The sequence below is a fragment of the Rhea pennata genome, chromosome Z (genome assembly GCF_028389875.1).
Source record: "Rhea pennata isolate bPtePen1 chromosome Z, bPtePen1.pri, whole genome shotgun sequence".
In the NCBI taxonomy this organism is placed as follows: Eukaryota; Metazoa; Chordata; class Aves; order Rheiformes; family Rheidae; genus Rhea; species Rhea pennata.
In genome coordinates, this window is record NC_084702.1 from 29,162,483 (window position 1) to 29,181,211 (window position 18,729).

The following is an 18,729-nucleotide window of genomic DNA, read 5'->3' on the forward strand; positions in this document are numbered from 1 at the left end:
ATAGGAGAGTGCTGCCTGCATTAGGTGAAAAACATTTCCACGACACCTGCAGAGGAAACTAAAGGTTTCCAACACTTCAGATATTCTTAGTTCAGATATGTGTCAAAAACAAACTTCATTTCTGCAATAAATATAGTGCTTAGCTGTTGTACTGTGGTGGGGAGCAGTTGTAAGGATTTCACAGTGAAAGTCTGAAACAGTGTAAAGGTAAAGTATCCTGAGTATTTCATTACCAAGACATATTGAAGTCGGTGAAAGCCAGATCCTGCTGTTGTTCTGTGATGTACTCACAGGTGCAGCTCTACAGTGTAGTGGTGGATTGAGGTTCTGTGCTCCCTGTGGTGCACAGGTCTGCAGAGACCTGTTTCTCAGTAGCTACCTGGGCAAAGACCTACTGAAGGAGAACAAGTGTGGGCTGGTAGTTTTATCTGTGACAAGACTAAACTCAGCAGATACAAAGCTTCTGCAACAGCCAGAGCATCTCTCTGTTCCCAAAAGATGATGTCCCTCTTCCTTAGCTGCTGGCCAAGAAGGCCAGGTGGCTGGAAAGTACATGAAGTTGTATCTCAAGTCCTGCTCAGGCAAAAATTACATCAACTGGTGAGAGTGCTTTGTATGCAGAGCTTTGGCCTACTTGTCAGTAATGATAATAATAATGAATATGTCTTTGTCTCTGTCTTGTGCTCTTTTGGTTTTATTTTCCCTTGCACTGAGAACAAGCTAAATGCACTGCTCAGTGTCATTTCTATGTAAATTCCATGTAAATTCTATGTAAATTCTTATTAATTTTAGCTCTTTCCAGTCTCCTCCTTGCCTGACTGTGTCAGCTCTTTCATGCGTTGCATCTGTTCCGTGCTGCATGAAATAATGAAAAGGGGGCTTGGCAGTGTTGGGCAACAGAAATTCCACTCACCCCTTGGAAGGAACCCTGTCTGGGTTCTCCGAGGTTTTAAACCTTTCTGCATTTTGCTTTTTGACAGAAAATGTGTAATTGCCATGGCAACTGCTCTGTCATATGATAATTTTGCTGTTTCTCTGGGATAAAAAGCGCTTTCTCAAATACACAGTATGCCATCCTCACAGGGCAAAGCTATCAGTGTTTTTACTGACTTTCTAGGGAAAGAGCATGTCAGAAAGAGTATGGACCTATGATTCTTCATGTTGATTATTTGTTTCTCCAGGTTGCTATTATTATTATTATTATTATTTAAATTGGTTTAATTCTGTTACTGAGAAGACTTATGGTCAAATTACTTTATCCTTGAACCCACCAGAGGAAACTCAAGTGATAGCAGAATTGTTCCCAGTGATTCCATTATATACTGTAGATTGGACTGTGGATCACTGCCTGTATCATGTTAAAGCATCATCCTAAAGCCTTGAAGAGGTGGTAGAGGTTTTCCAATTTAGCCCTCACCCATTTTGGATGTTACTACATGAAGACCAGAAGTGGGGAGCTGATTTGATATCCACTTCAGCTCTGTGTGCTCATACGCCATAGCTTTTAAAGCAGCCAAACTCCTTATTGCATCATTATTTGTAGAACTGGTGGAAGAAAGGCACTAGGCCAGAAGACACACAAGGTTCATAATATGCCCCTTAGGGAATGGGTGTTTTTGATGTGACAGATTTCTGTTGCATCTGTAGAGCCCACAATCCACTGGGAAAAAATTTCTCAGTGGGGTAGGTAGCTGTTCAGTCTGCCCCGCTTTTCCCTAAAAGAAGTGTTTTCCCTAAAAATCATCTTCTAGTCACTCATTCACACATGCACACATATAATACTAGAAAAGCAGATAGAATTGTTTGTGTTCAGGGAGAACCTTGGACAAGCCATGATTTTGTTACAGCCAAAAATGGGCTTTCCTAGTCGAACCATTGCACAGTATCAGCTTTTCTGTGTCTCCTCTCTTAGGCATCATTGGTCCTATGCTCACCTTAGGAATTCAGGACAGAAAATAGAGTAACTAGATGACCAGGAAGAAACATATTTAGTTAAAGCAAAGCCACTACTTTTATGTTTCATTTTCTTTCACACTGAGTTGAGCTGTAGTTAGAGCGCAGTGTCTAGTCTTCTGTTTCTGTGAATAATTTGTAAGGACAGGTAACCTGCTATCACTCTCTTACTGTTGTAAAAATATTATTTGAATTAATATAGTGCAACCTGTGTACCTTATGCAAGTAGGGCATAGCAGTAGTATACTGTTAATTATGATTTTTCCTTATTTTAATTGGTGTCAGCATTTGGTTTTCTGGTGCGTGAAAGAATTCCTTGCTTATGAAGCAAAGTTTTTATAGAGAGATCTTAAACTGCCTCTGTGGTGATCTAACTAGCATCATTTCATTAAACAAAATGTAAGCCTCCTATTTGACCCAATGTTAATATTTTTCCTATAAATGAAAATATGCAAGATTTTAAAGCTGTATAAATGTGAAAAAAATTGAATCCCCTCCCCTTCCCAGTTCTGTTCTGCATCTGCTTCCTCTGTGTTCATCAATTTAGGATTTGTTCTCCAGTAACTTTTACATATGCTTCATCTTAGGCATGTAAGTAATTTCACTGAATTCCAAAAAAGTCTCTGGCTACAGTCTCAGGTTGTAAGTTCTGGTCCAGGGATGAACCTTGTATAAATCTTCCTTATGCATAGCACGTAATAGGGGCCCACGTCAGCAACAACTTTAATAACACAAAACAAATGCACCTACATTACTACTAAGCATTTTAAGCAAACAAAGCTTTACTTTAAAGAATTTGAAACAGAGGGGAATACCAACAGGATACCGGGGTTTTGCCTGAGTTAAATGCTAAAGGATATGGACCAGCCGTGTACTAGTATGCACTTTGAATAAGGTTAGTTTCTTTGTTCTGTTTGAAAAACGCTTGGCACAGTAAGGTCCTGAGTATTCATGCATCCTCTTACAATAAAAATAGTTTTATGGGATGACATGTGGCAGGGGAACAAAAATTGTACCGACACTATTTAATTGCACTTATACACCACATCTGCATTTCTAAAGCAGTTATTAAGAATGTACTTTCTCCATCCTTTTCACAGTAGAGTGTCCTTATCTCACCCTTACAGTGCCTTCCCGCATGTTCATTACCTTCTGCAAACATCTCCTCTTCCTTACATCTCCCTTTCCCCTGCCAGACGCTGAAGGATGCCAGTGACAATGCCCGGAAGGACTTCCACCGCGAGGCAGAGCTGCTGACGAATCTGCAGCATGAGCACATCGTCAAGTTCTACGGCGTCTGCGTCGAAGGTGATCCGCTCATCATGGTCTTTGAGTATATGAAGCATGGAGATCTGAACAAATTCCTCAGGTAAATCCACCTGTGTGCCTTGTACTGAAGAGGCAGAAGTGGGCAGAGAAGGTGGGCGTTGCTGGTACTTAATGCCAGATTATTTACTGCTAATGAAAACACAGGCACCTAGGAATGAAAATCTGTGCAACACAGTGCTGGTACATCTCATTTACTGTGTTGTTGGGCTCATTGTTTCCTAACCTTTTTGGAAGAATGACTAAGCTAATCCTTGTGCCTTCAACAAAAGAATAGTGTTTTCAGTATATTTCAGTATGTTCTGAGATGTTTAGTTATAAAGCTTGCAGTAGGAATCGCTCTCTTGCCTCCTTTCTCCTAGCGCTTGGGAAGATCCCACTCAACACCTATCTCTGTCTGAAGGTGTCTAAAAGCTTTTGGAAATCTAACCCCTTTTCTCTTCCCTCCTCTCAATGTTTTGGAAAGGGTACCATAAATCTGCAGCAACAAAACTGTTAGGCTTGGAAACTTCAGTACAATGGAAATTGCTACAGCATGGGTGCTGGATTGGAGCTTTATTTTCTGAAGCTATTCAGCAATGCCCATCTGAAATTGAAATTTGGTAGTGAAGCAATCATAAATAAATAGGTGATACCTAATGTTCACAGTAATAGGTAACTTATGAACCAGCAAGTTATGTCCAGTGGCTTTGTGTATGTGCCATTTATAGTAGTCTGCAATCGTTGACATACAAATAAGCAGTTAAGAAATAGCTTTTGCTCTTACATAAAAACCATTTGCATAATGGACTATTCTTTCAAGGTCTTCTATGTTTTTTCATCAAAGGGTATCACAAAAGCATTTCAGTGTACTGAGATTCCTTCTGCTACCTGGAGGTAGTGGCCACCTCCATCTTAGAAAGATATGTGTAATGCATGCCACTGACACAATCAAACTGATGTCCCTTTAAATGGGTTCAGATTCTGTTTCTGAGTGAAATTGCTAGTGACTAGTAGTGTCACCATTTACGAGTTTTTGATAGCATTTGTGAAATGAGTTTGATGTCCTTCTAATCCCCAGTGAACAAATAGCCACATCGTAAAAGCAAATGACATCAACTAGCCTCCTCCTTTACTGGCAGGGTTGGCAGGGAGACCAAGGGCTGAGCCGGGGATTCAGAGCAAACAGTACTTTCCCCAGACTGATTGTTTCTCTGGCAGAGGGTTTAAGTGTGTTGTCAGAGAAATCTTGAGGCATTTTGCATTTGCCTGCTTGGACCTCTGCTGTGGATGCAGAGTATGCTTTCCAAAGATGTCCGTCCACTGCTTTTTCAGAGTGCTGAACCTGCATTAGAGCAGCCTAGATTTGCAGCTGATTCAGTGTCCTCATGAGAAATACTTATTCGTTGATTTTTTTGTGATTAGCCTTTTCTTACCTCCTAACTCTGATTTTGAATTGCTGTAGAGAAAGGTAGTTTAGCAGACAGTATATTTCCTATGTTAAGTTTTCTTTTTGTTTTAATTATTAATCATCCCTTGTCTTTAGAACATAAAATGATTATGCTGGGATAAGCTGTTAAACCTAAGCTCCGATTTGTCATTCCTCTCACATTTGCCGCAGCTTGTGCTGCAGATCAGAGGTTAGCTGTAAGCAGGCTGGAAAAGCTTGTATTTCTTACCCTACAGCGCCACCAAAGGCTGTTAGGGAAAAACATATCTGAAATTTAACCCAAAGGAGCCTTTGCTGACTGTGTGCAGCCAACGGCTGCTTCAGATACAGGACTACAGCCCCAAAGTTACACTGGCCCTACTCTTGGAGGCTAATGGAGACTGATGTGGATCCAAAGGAAATTCTGTTGGTGACTACTGACAGTGCTGAGCTGGCAGCAAGAAGACAAGCAAGGTGGATGGAGTGTTAAAAATTATCCAAAAGTTTCATTAGATATGGACCATCTCATCAAGGAAGCTAGTAAGAGATGAAGAGGTCTAATTTAATAGATTCAGAGCTTCACATTTGAGAAAGATTGCTAAAAAATATCAGTGCAGTGAAGAGCTACAGTGCTTTTCATTGCTTAGAAATTTGTCTTTGTGTTGTGGTTGGGGATTTCATATCCTTCTTTCCTCCCTACCACCATCAGCTGAATGGCTGCTTGTGCTGCATGGCAGAACAACTGCAGTTAGCTTCTTTGCCTGGTACCAGGTACAGTCCCAGCAACACTGCAAATTCTCCTGTGTTCCTTTCTCACATCTGAAACTTTGCTCATGAAGTTCTTCCCCAGGACAATTTTAGTATCATATTTCTAACAGATAGTATCAGATTTGATCTCATAGGTTTTTATTAATTTGCAACTTTTTTACAAATTCCTGTGCCCTTCCTCAGGGATAGATGAAGGCTACACTTCACCTCTATTGACTAGATATTGATATCTGTATCTTCAAGGTACTAAGATGTGTCATATGTGTTTCAGAGCAAGTAATGTTAGGGTTGGTGACACATGAGAGTTGTAGAGCTTTATTAGCATTTACAAATTCAAAGGTGCTTTCTTTGCCCCAGCCGCTGTAGGAGTTTCTCATGAGTCAGATGATCAGTGCATCTTAGGAGCTTGCTAGATCTTGAAAAACCCCTATTTCTGAAGCTATTTAGTTGTTCAGGCTAGACTCCTTTTTCCATTGTTGATAATTACTGGATGGAGCAGAACATGCCTTCACTGGTGAAATCAGCAAAAACGTTTTCCTATTCTATACTATGACAGGAAATTGAAAATATAAACCTAAAATTGCTGCCTTTTTCCCCTCAGATTGCATCTGAGAAGGAAGTTAGTTCTTTCTTCTTGAAGAAAAGATAGAAATGCTCAATGACCCCTGTGGAAATCAAGGGGAAGCTGGTCATTCCTGTATGGGAAGAGTAGTGCTATGCATACCACTGCATGGCAGAGTATCAGTCTTAGGCTTCCATCACATCAGTCAGCTACATTTGCAAGTCTTTCCCCAGAAAAGATTGCTGGAGCAGAGCAGGAGAAAGGTAGTGGTTTAGGACTGAGAGGTATTGTTATAAACCTTTCATCTGCTTGTTTCCTTGAACAATATATTGTCCATTATGTAATGCTCTTCAAACCTTCTGCCTTTTTCACCATGGAACAAAACAAGAGGAAAGAAGCTAAGAGAAGCTCTCCCATTTCACCAATGAATTTACATTTCTTTTTGTCATTACACTTGAGTCACTTGTGTGGTTTTAGGCCCACACATGCCTTTCATATCTTTGGCTTACAAGTGGTCTGTCACTTCATCAGCTTGTATTTTGATGTAGGGCACATGGACCAGATGCAGTACTGATGGCAGAAGGCAACCGTCCAGCTGAGCTGACCCAATCCCAGATGCTCCACATTGCGCAGCAGATTGCTGCTGGTATGGTTTACCTGGCATCACAGCACTTTGTGCATCGGGATCTTGCTACCCGGAATTGCCTGGTTGGTGAGAACCTGCTGGTGAAGATTGGAGATTTTGGGATGTCTAGAGATGTGTACAGCACTGACTACTATAGGGTAAGTGAACTGCTGTAATCAGTAATAACTGAGATATTGTTCCGTCATCTCACCACATTGATCTGACTGATACTACTTTTATACCGGACCATCTGTCTGTCAGGTGATTTAGAAGGCAGCATATGGAGCAGCTGGTTTTGAGTTACAAAATTTTGGTAAATTGGGAGATAATTAATAAGATTGGCAAGTCCTGTTGTTTATATATGTTGGTGTTATTATCTAATAAATCATTGAAAAGTCCTTTCCCGTGGTCAAAAATTCAGCATACTTGCTTGGCCTTCATGAGGAAGAAGCAGATAAAAATGAAAATTGGATGATCACATTTGTCCCAACACTCAGGAGTTGCTAAAATATGATCTTCTGCATTTCTAAGACAAATGGAAGTTATAACTTTCATGAATTGTATGTTTCGGTTTGCTTGCATAGTTGTAAGCACTGGACTAAACAGCTATTTTACTTAGGAAGGCACTAATGCAGAAATGGTTATATGTTCAGCACATTAAAAGTTGACAGCAAGTATTTCCTGCCTTAAGCCAGTTCTTTAGTCGTACTGTTTATGATTGAACAGTTGTTTCATGTCACTCTGGTGAGAGCTGTAACTCAGTGGTGGGTAAGGACAACCCATGGTGCATGTTCATAGCCTGGCCCAGGCCTTTTTTGCTGAGCTCAGTTGTCATAAAACAATCTGTGAAGTTTGTCAAAGGCTTCTAGCATCACTACAATAATTATGAGTGTGTTCACTGATACTGCTGCTAATGTTGGCTTTGTACTACGTGGCGAGTCATGCAGTTGACCGCATTTGTGTTTATTACAACAAACATAGCTTCATGAGTGGAGCTGGACTATCAGGATTTTGTGAAAGGCAATCCATGGCCAAGTGTTATTTTGTAAATGCTAGAGCTGTATCCCGTAACATGAGCTACTCAGCTTTGCTAAGCACATTCTCTGTATGTCTCCCACATCACAATTCCTTGTGGATAAAATAAAGGTCTCTTCCTTACCTACCTTAGTGGGGCTGCTGTGTCCATAACAAGGACAGTGTCATTTCTGCACCAGTGTTTGTTGGATGCCTGAAAAGAGATTGCTGTTCTGTCTGGTGGAGGCTGGATAGGGCAGAGGAAGCAAGGTACAAGAATTGTCTTAGAGTGTTGTTTCTCATAACAGCTGAGAAGTAGCATTTTCCTTTGTTCTTTGCCTTTTTGATCAACAAGCAAACGTAATATTTAGTAGTACAAACTAGATTCCTTTATATTTTGTTATTTTGGAAATTTGGCACTTCAAGCTATCTGATCAACGTAAAACAGGTATGACTTCATTTCAGTACTTGCAAAATAGTATAACTGGCTATATTTGTAATAGTAATCAGTAATCACTGGCAATATTTGTGTTTGAGAGGATATCAGTGAGCACCAAGATCTAAGGTTTCTTGATTTTGCATCTGAAGGATGAGTAATACCTGCTGGGACTGGAGGCATGTATCTGTTCTGTATTTCAGTAGGGCTAGATTTTTTTGCCATGTTTATCATTACACTTAAGATTGAATGCTTAATAGTGAATGTTTGCAAAGGTCTTGACAGTCAAAGGCATTTTGAAATGATGAATGCTTTGCTTTGTACTTTTTCGAAAAAAAATGAGTTACTCCTTGCTACAGAGAAACTAAACCCAAAGGAGGATGGAAGCTGGCTAATCCTATGGGCTTTCTAGGGAAAACTGAGACCTGGCACAAGCATGTACTACTATTATCTCATCTGCACATGTTCCTCTTGGTTTAATGTTTGAGTCTTGCATATAAGCACATGAGCAAAGCAAAAACCAAAGTGGGAGTTCAGAACAAGGCCAAGGTTTTGTCATGCCTGAGATGTGACCTGGAAAAAGCAGGCATTCACCAGAGGATATTCTGGGTAAGCTGGTGCATTTCTTGGGTACCTCTCAAAACCCCTCATTCAACTGATGCACTGCTTTTCTCATATGTCCACTCTGATTCCCTCTCTTCAACATTTATATCTGTTTCCACATCCATCATTGCCTTTCTTCTTCTCTCCCTCTTTGTCACTTTGTCTTTTCTCATTCAGAGGCCAAAGGAGGATGAGTGGGGTCGAAGGAGTAAGAAAGGAGGAGAGATATGGAGAAGAAAAGGTACTGTGAATAATAGATGTGAGACAGGGAATGAACAGGGTATGAAGGGAAAGTGGAGAGGTGTTAGTAAAAGAAAAATGTGGATAAAAAGTGAAATAGGTAGACCGGTGTCCAAGCAGGTGAATGATGGTGCAAAGTAGCATGTCTCCATCCAAACTGATGATGAGATGAGGTAGTTAGCAGTATGATACAGGGATTTGAAACTTAAATTTGGTCGGTCACTTTTTCCACACAGTGATAAAACCAGGAAGGATCATTTCTCCAGCAGGCTCCAATAGGCTTTTGGCTGGTGCAGAGTTGGGACAGAGCCTTGCAGCCTGCCCTGCAGCCATCCTCCACACTGATGAAAGCTGGAAACTATAGTCAAGCCTATGAGATTTTGTCAGGCCCTCCTTGAGCCCTAAGTGAGTTGGTCAGAAGCTGGTTACAAAACAGTCAAGGCTGTGATAACTTACCAGCTGCTTGCCTGGAGAATTATGTCCATGGTAAGCCAGAGTAATGAAACTGTCAGCAACGACGCTGGGATAGCTCTGACCTACTGTACCTAATTGTTTAGAGCGGGGTAGGTCTTTCTAACTGTTCAGGTTTGATCACATACATGGAAGCAATTCTTCCCCAACCTTGACAGCATGTTCATTGCAAGGATTTATACAGCTCCAAAATGGTCTGAAATAAATGGTGTGATAGTTTTATTTATTAATACACTGGAACTAGTTTGCTGATGTACTGCTGTCCTGTCAGGATGTTTAATTTGTCCAAGATGATTATTTGTAGCTTGTTTCTGTAAAATAAGGATCATCCCCAGTCTTTATTCACTGTTAGATTGTTAATGACATTCTACACTGAATCAGCTCAGTTGTTAAGAGGTGCTTCAGGGAAGAGTGAGAGAGAAATAACCTTTGGGTTCAGAATATGTAATGTGTGGTCCTGGCTGCACAAGCTTTCTGCTCTTTCTTCGCTTCTTTTTTCCCTTCTTCTTCATTAGACAGGAATCTTAGGGGAGGGGAAAGACCTGCTAACATTTAATGAAACAGCAGTAGTTTTCAAAAGTCAGACCAGATGAGCCTCAGGACATGAAGAAATTGCACTGGGTTTTCTTACCCAGAGCTGCTGTCCACCTCAGGCCAAACTAAAGGAACTGGCAAGTGGTTTGTTCTGTGTGCCAAGCAGCTCCGCTGACACTGCTTCACCACAGTCCTTGTAGAGCAGTGGATCTTTTCACATACTTATTTCCTTGCAGAGCTTAGGTTTCAAGTTCATTAGCGGCTTTTCTTTTTCTGACATCTATTGAACTCAAGAATTGGGGGTTTCCCATCTTATACCCAAATAATGTGACTCATCTGCAGCTTTCAGTAGCTTGAAGTATTGACATCGAAGCATGGAGACAACTCATTCACTAATATTTGTTTCTGCACTCAAAGGTACTATTTCAGACCATTTTCAGGCTTACAATTCAAGTATGCAAGTGCTTACTCAGTATCTGCCCTTAAAGTACTTTTCTATGTTTCTATGTTTCTATGTTTCTTCATAAGCAAAGAGCTAAAAAAATAAAAGGAAGATCAACTCATCCCAGTACTCAGAAAAACTTAACAGAGATATGCTTTAAATATACATCCTGGTCAGACAGCTGCAGACTTGAGCCAAGATTTTGAATGAAATTGTGATCTCACTGCAGTAAGCAAGAGCTTTGCCATTAACTTCATTAGGACCAGAATTCACCGTTCCACTGTCTGTCCAGTGCAACACAGAGGCTCTGTTTCTGATTTAGATTTATGGAGCTAAATTGTGCAATCTCTGTTTGGCTATTGTATAACTTGCCTTTACGCAACAGTGCAAGGAAGAGTGGAGGAAGTAAGGACTGTTTGCCTCTGCTTGTACAAAGCACGTGTGGATCTATCCAAAGCCTGGGACTATTAATGGGTTTCCTTTAGGCCATCTCACTCTAAAGGGATGGGGAGGTTTAGAAATTATGTCACAAGTTCGTTTCCTCAATTTTTGGCAGAGATGGGGTGGAAGGACTCCAGGGGATGTGGTTCTGCCCAGTGACCTGGTTTCTCTTTTTATCCTCTGCCTATCTTGCACCATGCTTGCATCATTCTTCTGCTACTCAAAGAGAGCAAAGGACATAGGATTGGATGAGACTACATAGGTTACTGACCCTGACCTTCCACTAGTCCCGAAAGCCATATTTTAGATTATAAATGCAGGAAGACCCACAAGAACATCAGGGCTCCGACTAGCCATGTAGAAAACCCAATACCCGTTAACACTTTCAGCCCCTTCTATAGAAAACGTTGCTGTGTCCAGTTCTGGGCTCCCCAGTACAAGAGAGACATGGAACTACTGGAGAGAGTCCAGCGTAGGGCTACAAAGATGATCAGAGGGCTGGAGCACCTGCCCTATGAGGAACGGCTGCGAGAGCTGGGCCTCTTCAGCCTGGGGAAGAGAAGACTGAGGGGGGATCTTATCAGTGTGTACAAGTACCTGAAGGGAGGGTGTCAAGGGGATGGGGACAAACTCTTTTCAGTTGTCCTGTGTGACAGGACAAGAGGCAATGTTCTGGAAGTTCTGCCTGAACGTGAGGGGGAATTTCTTCAGTGTGAGAGTGATGGAGCACTGGACCAGGTTGCTCAGAGAGGTTGTGGAGTCTCCTTCTCTGGAGATATTCAAGGCCTGCCTGGATGCAACCCTGTCTAACATGCTCTAGGTGACCCTGCTTGAGCAGGGAGGTTGGACTAGATGATCTCCAGAGGTCCCTTCCAACATTACCGATTCTATTCTATGAAAAGCCATAAAAACTACAGCTTGCCATCGCAAAAAGGGAGAAATTAAAGACATCACCTTTAGAGCTTTATAAAAGAACTTATATTTGGCAAAAATATGTGAGAGCACCTAGGAAGTCAGACACACCTCAGGCAACAGGAGGTGACAACAATCCCTGTCAGTGCGTTTCAGTGAAAATTATTTTCTGATCTAGCAAGTAGCAAGTGCACAAAACCAGCTGCACCAACCTGGCATTACTGGGATTTCTTGACGCCCTTTGAAGCGCATCTTGCCCAGCATCCTGCTTTTGGCAGTTTTCTGTCCTCAGTGTCTCAGGGAAGTGTGAGGACAGAGCTTAATCCAGAACCAAATTATACAGCAAGAGGCAAAAAAAAAAAAAAAAAAAAAAAAAAAAAAAAAAGAGAGAGAGAGAGAGAAAAGGCACCACCACCAAAATACTGACATGCTTTTTTCAAATGTCTCTCAGATGTCCCTCTGAAGCTTAAATTTCTAATTCCTGGATTACTCCTGCATAGGCATAAAGCCCCCTTCCATCAATTTATCAATATGAATGTAGCAAATAACTAGGGTCCTGCGGCTAAGGCTTTGCCTGTAAGGCTGCCACAACCTCTCTCTCCTTGTGATTGGAGACTTTCTTTTTAATCTGTAGCCTAAACTAATGCCTAACCAGTTCACACCCACTTGATCACATTATCCTCCAACAAAAAACTTTTTTCTCCCTTCCTGGTGTACATCTCAAACATATCTACAGAGTGATCCTTTCCCCTCCCAGACTCTGTTTCAGAGGGTTAAAGAAATCTGTCAGGAGAAAAGGTTCTGCATTTTTCTTCCCATCCTAGAAACCTTCTCCACACGTCTTTCCGTTCAAATGTCTCCTTCTGGTAGAGAAACTATTAGAACAGTGAACAAGATTTTCCAAATGTGATTTTGCCCATTCCTAGATCAGAGTGCAAAGTACTTCCCAGCCTTTAATGAAAATATGCTGCATAAGACATCCTACACTCAAAGTAGCCTATGTCATATTGCACATCGTCACTGTGTTGTCAAAGAGCACCCTGGGCCACTCTCATCTTCTACTGCTTCCAAAGAAGAATGTTCCCTTCATTGAAGGTTTTCATTTCAATCCCTAAATGAATGACTTTGCAGTTCCTACTGGTACATTTTGTACCTCTAGTGGTTGTGAAGACCATTGTCTCTTTTATTTTTAGCTTCCTTCTTTTTTTCTTTCTTTTTTTTTTAATTAAAATTCAGGCCTTGTCTAATTTGGTGACAAGTGAAGAGGTAAAGAAACAGAGTCATGGAACTAAAAAGTAAAAAGCTGAGGGAGAAAGGAAGGTTTGTAAATAAAGTTTCCTAGGTTTTTGTGGCTTTTTTTTTGTTTCTTGATCTATTTAAATAAGATATTTTGGAAGAGGATATCTTTTTGAAATTTACAGTTCCCATGCACTTTCAGTTAAGATATGAGAAGTTACTATGCCTTTGAGCTTCCCAGAACGACTTCCAGAAAAATTAAGGATTATAGAATTTGATAGTCCAAGCCAGTTCTAAAAAATCCATCTTTCTGATCCTTTTTCTACATAATAAGAGCAAAAACCCTTTCTAGAAACCATTTTGACCTTGAGAAGCAGGCCAGATTGTGATCTTCACTATTGGTCAGTAAATCTAGAGTAGCAGCTCTGAAGACAGTGAAATAACGTTGGTAATAGAGTAGTGAAATGGCAAAGAGCATCTGGCCCCTAAGCACAGTTCTTCCTTCATGTTTGAGCCTAATACCTAATATTATACAGTACTGTATTTCTGGCAACAGCATAATACATGTTTTCTGGTGACTCTATGTATGAAACATTTGCTAAAAAATAATGCTAGTAAAGTAATCACCAAAGAGTGATCTCTGTAAAGCTATTTCCAGTACCAAGTGCTATTTGCAAAGAGAATTAATGCATAACAGCAACAGACTAAAAAAAGAAAAGCATAGTTATTGTTATTTGGGCTGTAGCTAGCCAGGCAAGTACCACAGTACAAATGTTTACAGTGAGGAGCAAGCATCTGAATATTCAAAAGGGGCAAAAGCAGCAAACACCTGCAGGTCTCAGCTGCCACTGCAGAGCTGAATACCTGTGTGGGAGAGTCTGGTGGAGGCTGCACTCAAAAAAACACGAAGGAGTTGCTGAGAAGTAAAGCAGCTTGTCAAGCATCCTTGTAGGTACGTGTATTGAATTGTCACCGTTCGAAGACACAGTTTGAAGGCTTTTTATTAGCTGCTATTTTTGCATCCATTGCTCTAAGGAAACTGTCTGCTTCCCTAAATGGACTTGGTGGCTCTCCTCCTCCGTCAGAGGCTCACTACATCATCTACAGTGATGGGAGGATGGTGGGTGCCAGCAGCCCTGCAGTATGTGTGCAGATGATTTCATGCAACTGGAGACAATACAGGAAATAATAGGCTGGCTCCATAGATGTAAGTCTGAAGTAGATCACTTGAATTCAGTGTGGTAACTGTGAGCTTATAGCAATGTAATCATGAGTAGAATTAGGTCTAATGATTTTAGAGGGCTTTTACAAGTTTCCTAAGGGCCACTACTGTGTCAGCTGTTAGAAACTTGTATACACTAAAACAGAGCATTATCCTGGTGCTAAATGATTAGCGACATGGCTTGATGCCTGTTACTACTAGTGCATGCCAGAGTACATTTTGTTGCGTGCAGGAAACAAGCTCTTTCCCCAGTTAATCCCTGATTCTTAGTGTTTTCTCTTGGATCCCAGTTTCCTTACCTTCTGAATGCTACACAGAGAGGCCAAATTCAGCTTTGGCTCAAACATGTGTAGTTCCATCATTTTTTAATGTGGCTATAGATGCTTGCAACTCAAACGGAGTTTTCTCATCATCTTCACATCAGGGTCATTGGTCTTGCTTATAGTTTTGTTTCCATCTGTTTTCACTGACACGGCTCCTAAGAGGAGAGTCCAAGAAAGTTTTCCATATTACTGCTAGGAAAAGGAGCAGCATCAGCTGTCCAGCATCTGTAGTGGGCTGCATTTAACAGTGACTTATTACTGAACTCTGTCTTGCAGGGTTAACAGGATAGCAATAAAAAAAAATCAGATCTTCAGCTGGGAGGTTGCAACATACTTTCTTTTGTCACTTTTAAAGTCTCTTTTCACATGAAACATGTGCAAGTGTGAAACCAGCTTCAGTGCTCCTGGAGCACATTCTGCTTCAGTCTGTAAAGTCAGAGTATGGAGAGGGAAGGTGGGGAAAATCTAATGACTAGGGCAAAAAATGGAAGCTGATTAAAAAGGGCAGAGAAGGTCTAAAGTGTAGTGGATTTGCTTCTGTGACTGGTTATTTGATTATCCATTGAACTTGGGAGTCTACTCAGTCCTTTGGAAAACTCCTCCCACTGGATTTACACCACCATGGTTCTCATGTAGGAGATCAAGAGGCTGACACTAAAAACTAGTTTGTTTTGAGGGAAGAAGTTCAGCCAAGAAGGAGCACCCAGAAGAGGTCCCAGGAAATGCAGACATTCCTGTTGACCCACACTACAGCTAACAGGTCTGAGTACATTCCAATCAACAGCTTAATCAAAATGTTTGGGATTTTCCAAAAGGAAATTTTCCTACTGCTTTCTTCTGTTGAAAGCTTTGATAATTTACTGTTTTGGGGCCCACCTTTGTTATAAAACAGATACTACAATTTTTCAATTGGATGGAAATTGCATTTATAATGACCTCTTTTTTTTTTTTTTTTTTTTTTTTTTTTTTAGCATTTTAATGCTGTGGATTTCAGGAGGGCTAATTTTAGTGTATGGAGTAGATGAGACCCTTAGTTTCCTAGTGCGTGCCTGCAGAATGCCAGGAAGTTTACACAGTCAACATCACTCGCAGCTGACACGAGCTTTATTGTTTAGGGGTTCTTAGTACAGATGTTCATCAATTTAAAAAGTCCTTTAAAAATTATATATACAAAACTGAATCATTCTTAAAAATAACCACACATATGGATAAAAATTGCAGGAAAGCAATGATTCACATACTGCAATTAGTTTTACGAACCAAAATTTGGAGAGTTTTGCAGCACTCTAATCTCAAAGTCAGCTCATTGCATGTAAGGAGCAGCCCAGCCCTGCGAAGCCTACTTTGCAGGTGCTGAAATTCCTTGACTACTGTGTAACTGTTCAGCACATTGCAGGGCCATTTTCTCAGTCCCAGCTATGTTCCTAGTGTTGACAGATCAGACTTTTTGAATATGGGTAGCAGCTTCTTCCTTTGACTTCACTAGAACCAGTGATGTTTCATCTGGAACATTAGGACATCAGGAAGTGAGTTTACAGGCAGCATGTTATACAGAGAGGTCATAGAGCAGCAACAGAAATTATGATTTCTGTAGCTTTGCTTACTAGGCCAAGTCTTTGTGCAAATTAGTAATGTCATTTTACAGTTGTAGGGAGCAACCACGTGTAAATATCTGGAAAGACAGATGCTGTACTGTAGTCCCACAGTCCTTTGTTTTTGGCAGGAAATCTGCAAAGTGAATGACAGAACTCCAAGGGTTAGTAGCTGAAGCTGTTGACTTGTGCTGTGATGCACGTAGTGTGAAGAAAAGAAGATGTGGGAACAAAATGAGAAGGTGTCTGGGAGCACTGTGAGTGTGGTCAGAAACTAAAGCAGCAGTGACGAACTGCCGCAGAGCACTGGTGCAGCTTGTGCAGCCACACTGCTGCCCCCAGGGACTGTGGGGACTGCAGAGAGAGGCCACCCAGTGGGAGCAAGAGCCAAGGGAGGTCTCCTTTGAGGACTGGTCACTGAATCAGCTCCCTGCAGTGTCTTTGCAGGCTTCCAGCTGGAGGGTTTTCTTATGCAAATATCCTTTCTTTTTGCAATAATGAAAGCAGTTGCTAGGCAGTTTTCCTAAACATGCTTTTTTTTCCCTGAGTCTGAAGGGCAAAGGGCACTCTTTTTGCTCACAGGACTCAGGAAGCATGGAAAGGAACAAGGATGATTAGACCAATGTACTAGCGGGATGCATAGAGAAGATAAGGGGACAGCGTCAGCTAGTATTGGAGTGGAGCCTGCAAATCTACCTTGCAGCTTGGTGCATATGTAGAAAAGAGCTTGTGGTATTGTGAATGGAGACAGGGAGGAAAGGAAGCAGTGTGTTCTTCTATTCTTCACTGCTTTTGGAGTCCATTGGCTGCCTGCAGGAGCACAGCTGCTGATCAGGTGTGGGCATGGTTGGGGTAGTTTGCGCATGCCCACCTGCAGTTGGAGGAGAAGAGCAGTCATTAGTAGGGACTTAGGCCAACTCGAGCCAGTTGGCCTCAGTGCCAGAGAACAATCCCCAAATGGTTTAGATTGCTCATAAAAGTTGTAACCCATGTGCCTGTGTGAAGCCTTTTCTATATTAGATATCATGAACAGCACTGAAATTTGTGACAAGTTGTCAGGATTTGTCTCTGAGCTTGCCAAATTCTGAGGACCCCAGAAGTGAGAAAATTTAGCATTTGCAGGCTCAGGAACTTGGCACTTAGACTTTAGAGATAACTTGGCCTTGCATTAATCTAGTCTTACATAAAAAGGAGCAGAAATATCACCTACCAATTGCTGAGTCAAGCTATTAGCTATGGCATAACTTTTAGAAAGAAATGAAGTCCTGATTTAAGGAGAATGAGGGAAGATGCGTCTGATATAACAGATAAATAAAAATCTAGGAAAGCTCATGGTGACTCAAATGCTTCTGTCTCCATCAGGCAGATAAACAAATCTGCAGGAAAAAAAAAAAGCCACACGAGTGGGAAGTAACATCCTTTTTTCTAATGCAGAGGAATACTTTCAAGAACCATGTAAAGCTTCCTACCCTTGAGTTTACTTCTAAAATTTTGTCCCTTAACAGCATCATTTGCAAAGCCATTTTCCACCCCACGAAAATTTGAAGAGTCTGCATTAAATTTGATTCACAGTCAGTTGATACCCATCTACTCCACTTCATCTCATCCTAGGCTTGATATTGATATCAACAGTGATGACATGTGCCTTTGGTTTGGGAGAAGTGTCAGACCCATTGAAATGGTCTGATAGAGGTACTGACCCTGAGAGCTCACGCAAATGAAGTTTTGAAAACTGTGTCACTTTAGATCTTGTGTCTTTGTATTGTTCTCTGGTGAGACATTAGTTATTTTTTCCATTTTCAAGCTATTCCCCCAAGTGTATTTATGTTGATCAGAAGTTTAACACGCTGAGTATATTAATCTCAGTTTAAAGCCTATGGAAGAATAACTCTGGTCAAGTTACATGTATTCTCTTTGCTGAGCAATGTAGTTAGCTTTTAAATTGTATGTATGTTAACTCTTGATATGATCTGGAATCATCATGCTTTTAATATGCTGTGGCATTTATTTTTTCTTTGTGATAATTGTGAGGAAAAGACTGAGGATTGTTTTGTTCACAAAGCTACATTCCCATATGGATCATGTGACCAAGAACACTGCAAAATTGGCTGAAACTGATCCAAACGTTTAGCAAACCATATGAAATCAGAATCGGTTTTGAGATTAATTGTGTTTCTGCGCAGTTTACCTAAATAACCAGTTCAGCATTGAGTCAGGAGAAACAGTAGTATGGTTTGCCCCATTTACAGAGGCAACTAATGATGGTCAACAAGAATTTTTAGGCATCTCTATTCTTGCTGACAGACATGGGACAAAACCGTGTTCAGCACCATTACAGAAAAACATGTGCTGCCATTTTTTTTCACTCTAAGAGTGCTACAACATTGCTAAATTTAATTTTAAATGAAATTATTAATTGAATCACTTTCCCATCCCCCAGCTCATCAGAGTGGCTTAAATTCTTATGCTTAAACAAACAAACAAATGCTGGATTCTGTCCTGGACCCATTTGCTAAGGGCAGATTTGTTTGTGTATGAGAAATACATTGGAGAGTATACATTCAGGAGAGTAAAGAGCTATTCATGCAAAAAAGTCATTACTTGCCCAGAAACAAATGGTA

General features: G+C 40.9%; 1 protein-coding gene across 2 annotated transcripts in view; it reads left to right on the forward strand.

The window, feature by feature from the left end:
* The window catches only part of NTRK2 (neurotrophic receptor tyrosine kinase 2), a 199,462-nt gene that overhangs the window by 148,586 nt on the left and 32,147 nt on the right, over positions 1-18,729 (forward strand). For both annotated transcript variants that reach the window (XM_062599007.1, XM_062599003.1), the window contains 2 exons: positions 3,150-3,322; positions 6,566-6,800. In XM_062599007.1, coding sequence (XP_062454991.1) covers positions 3,150-3,322; positions 6,566-6,800 — 408 coding nt within the window. The remainder of the gene's footprint in view (positions 1-3,149; positions 3,323-6,565; positions 6,801-18,729) is intronic.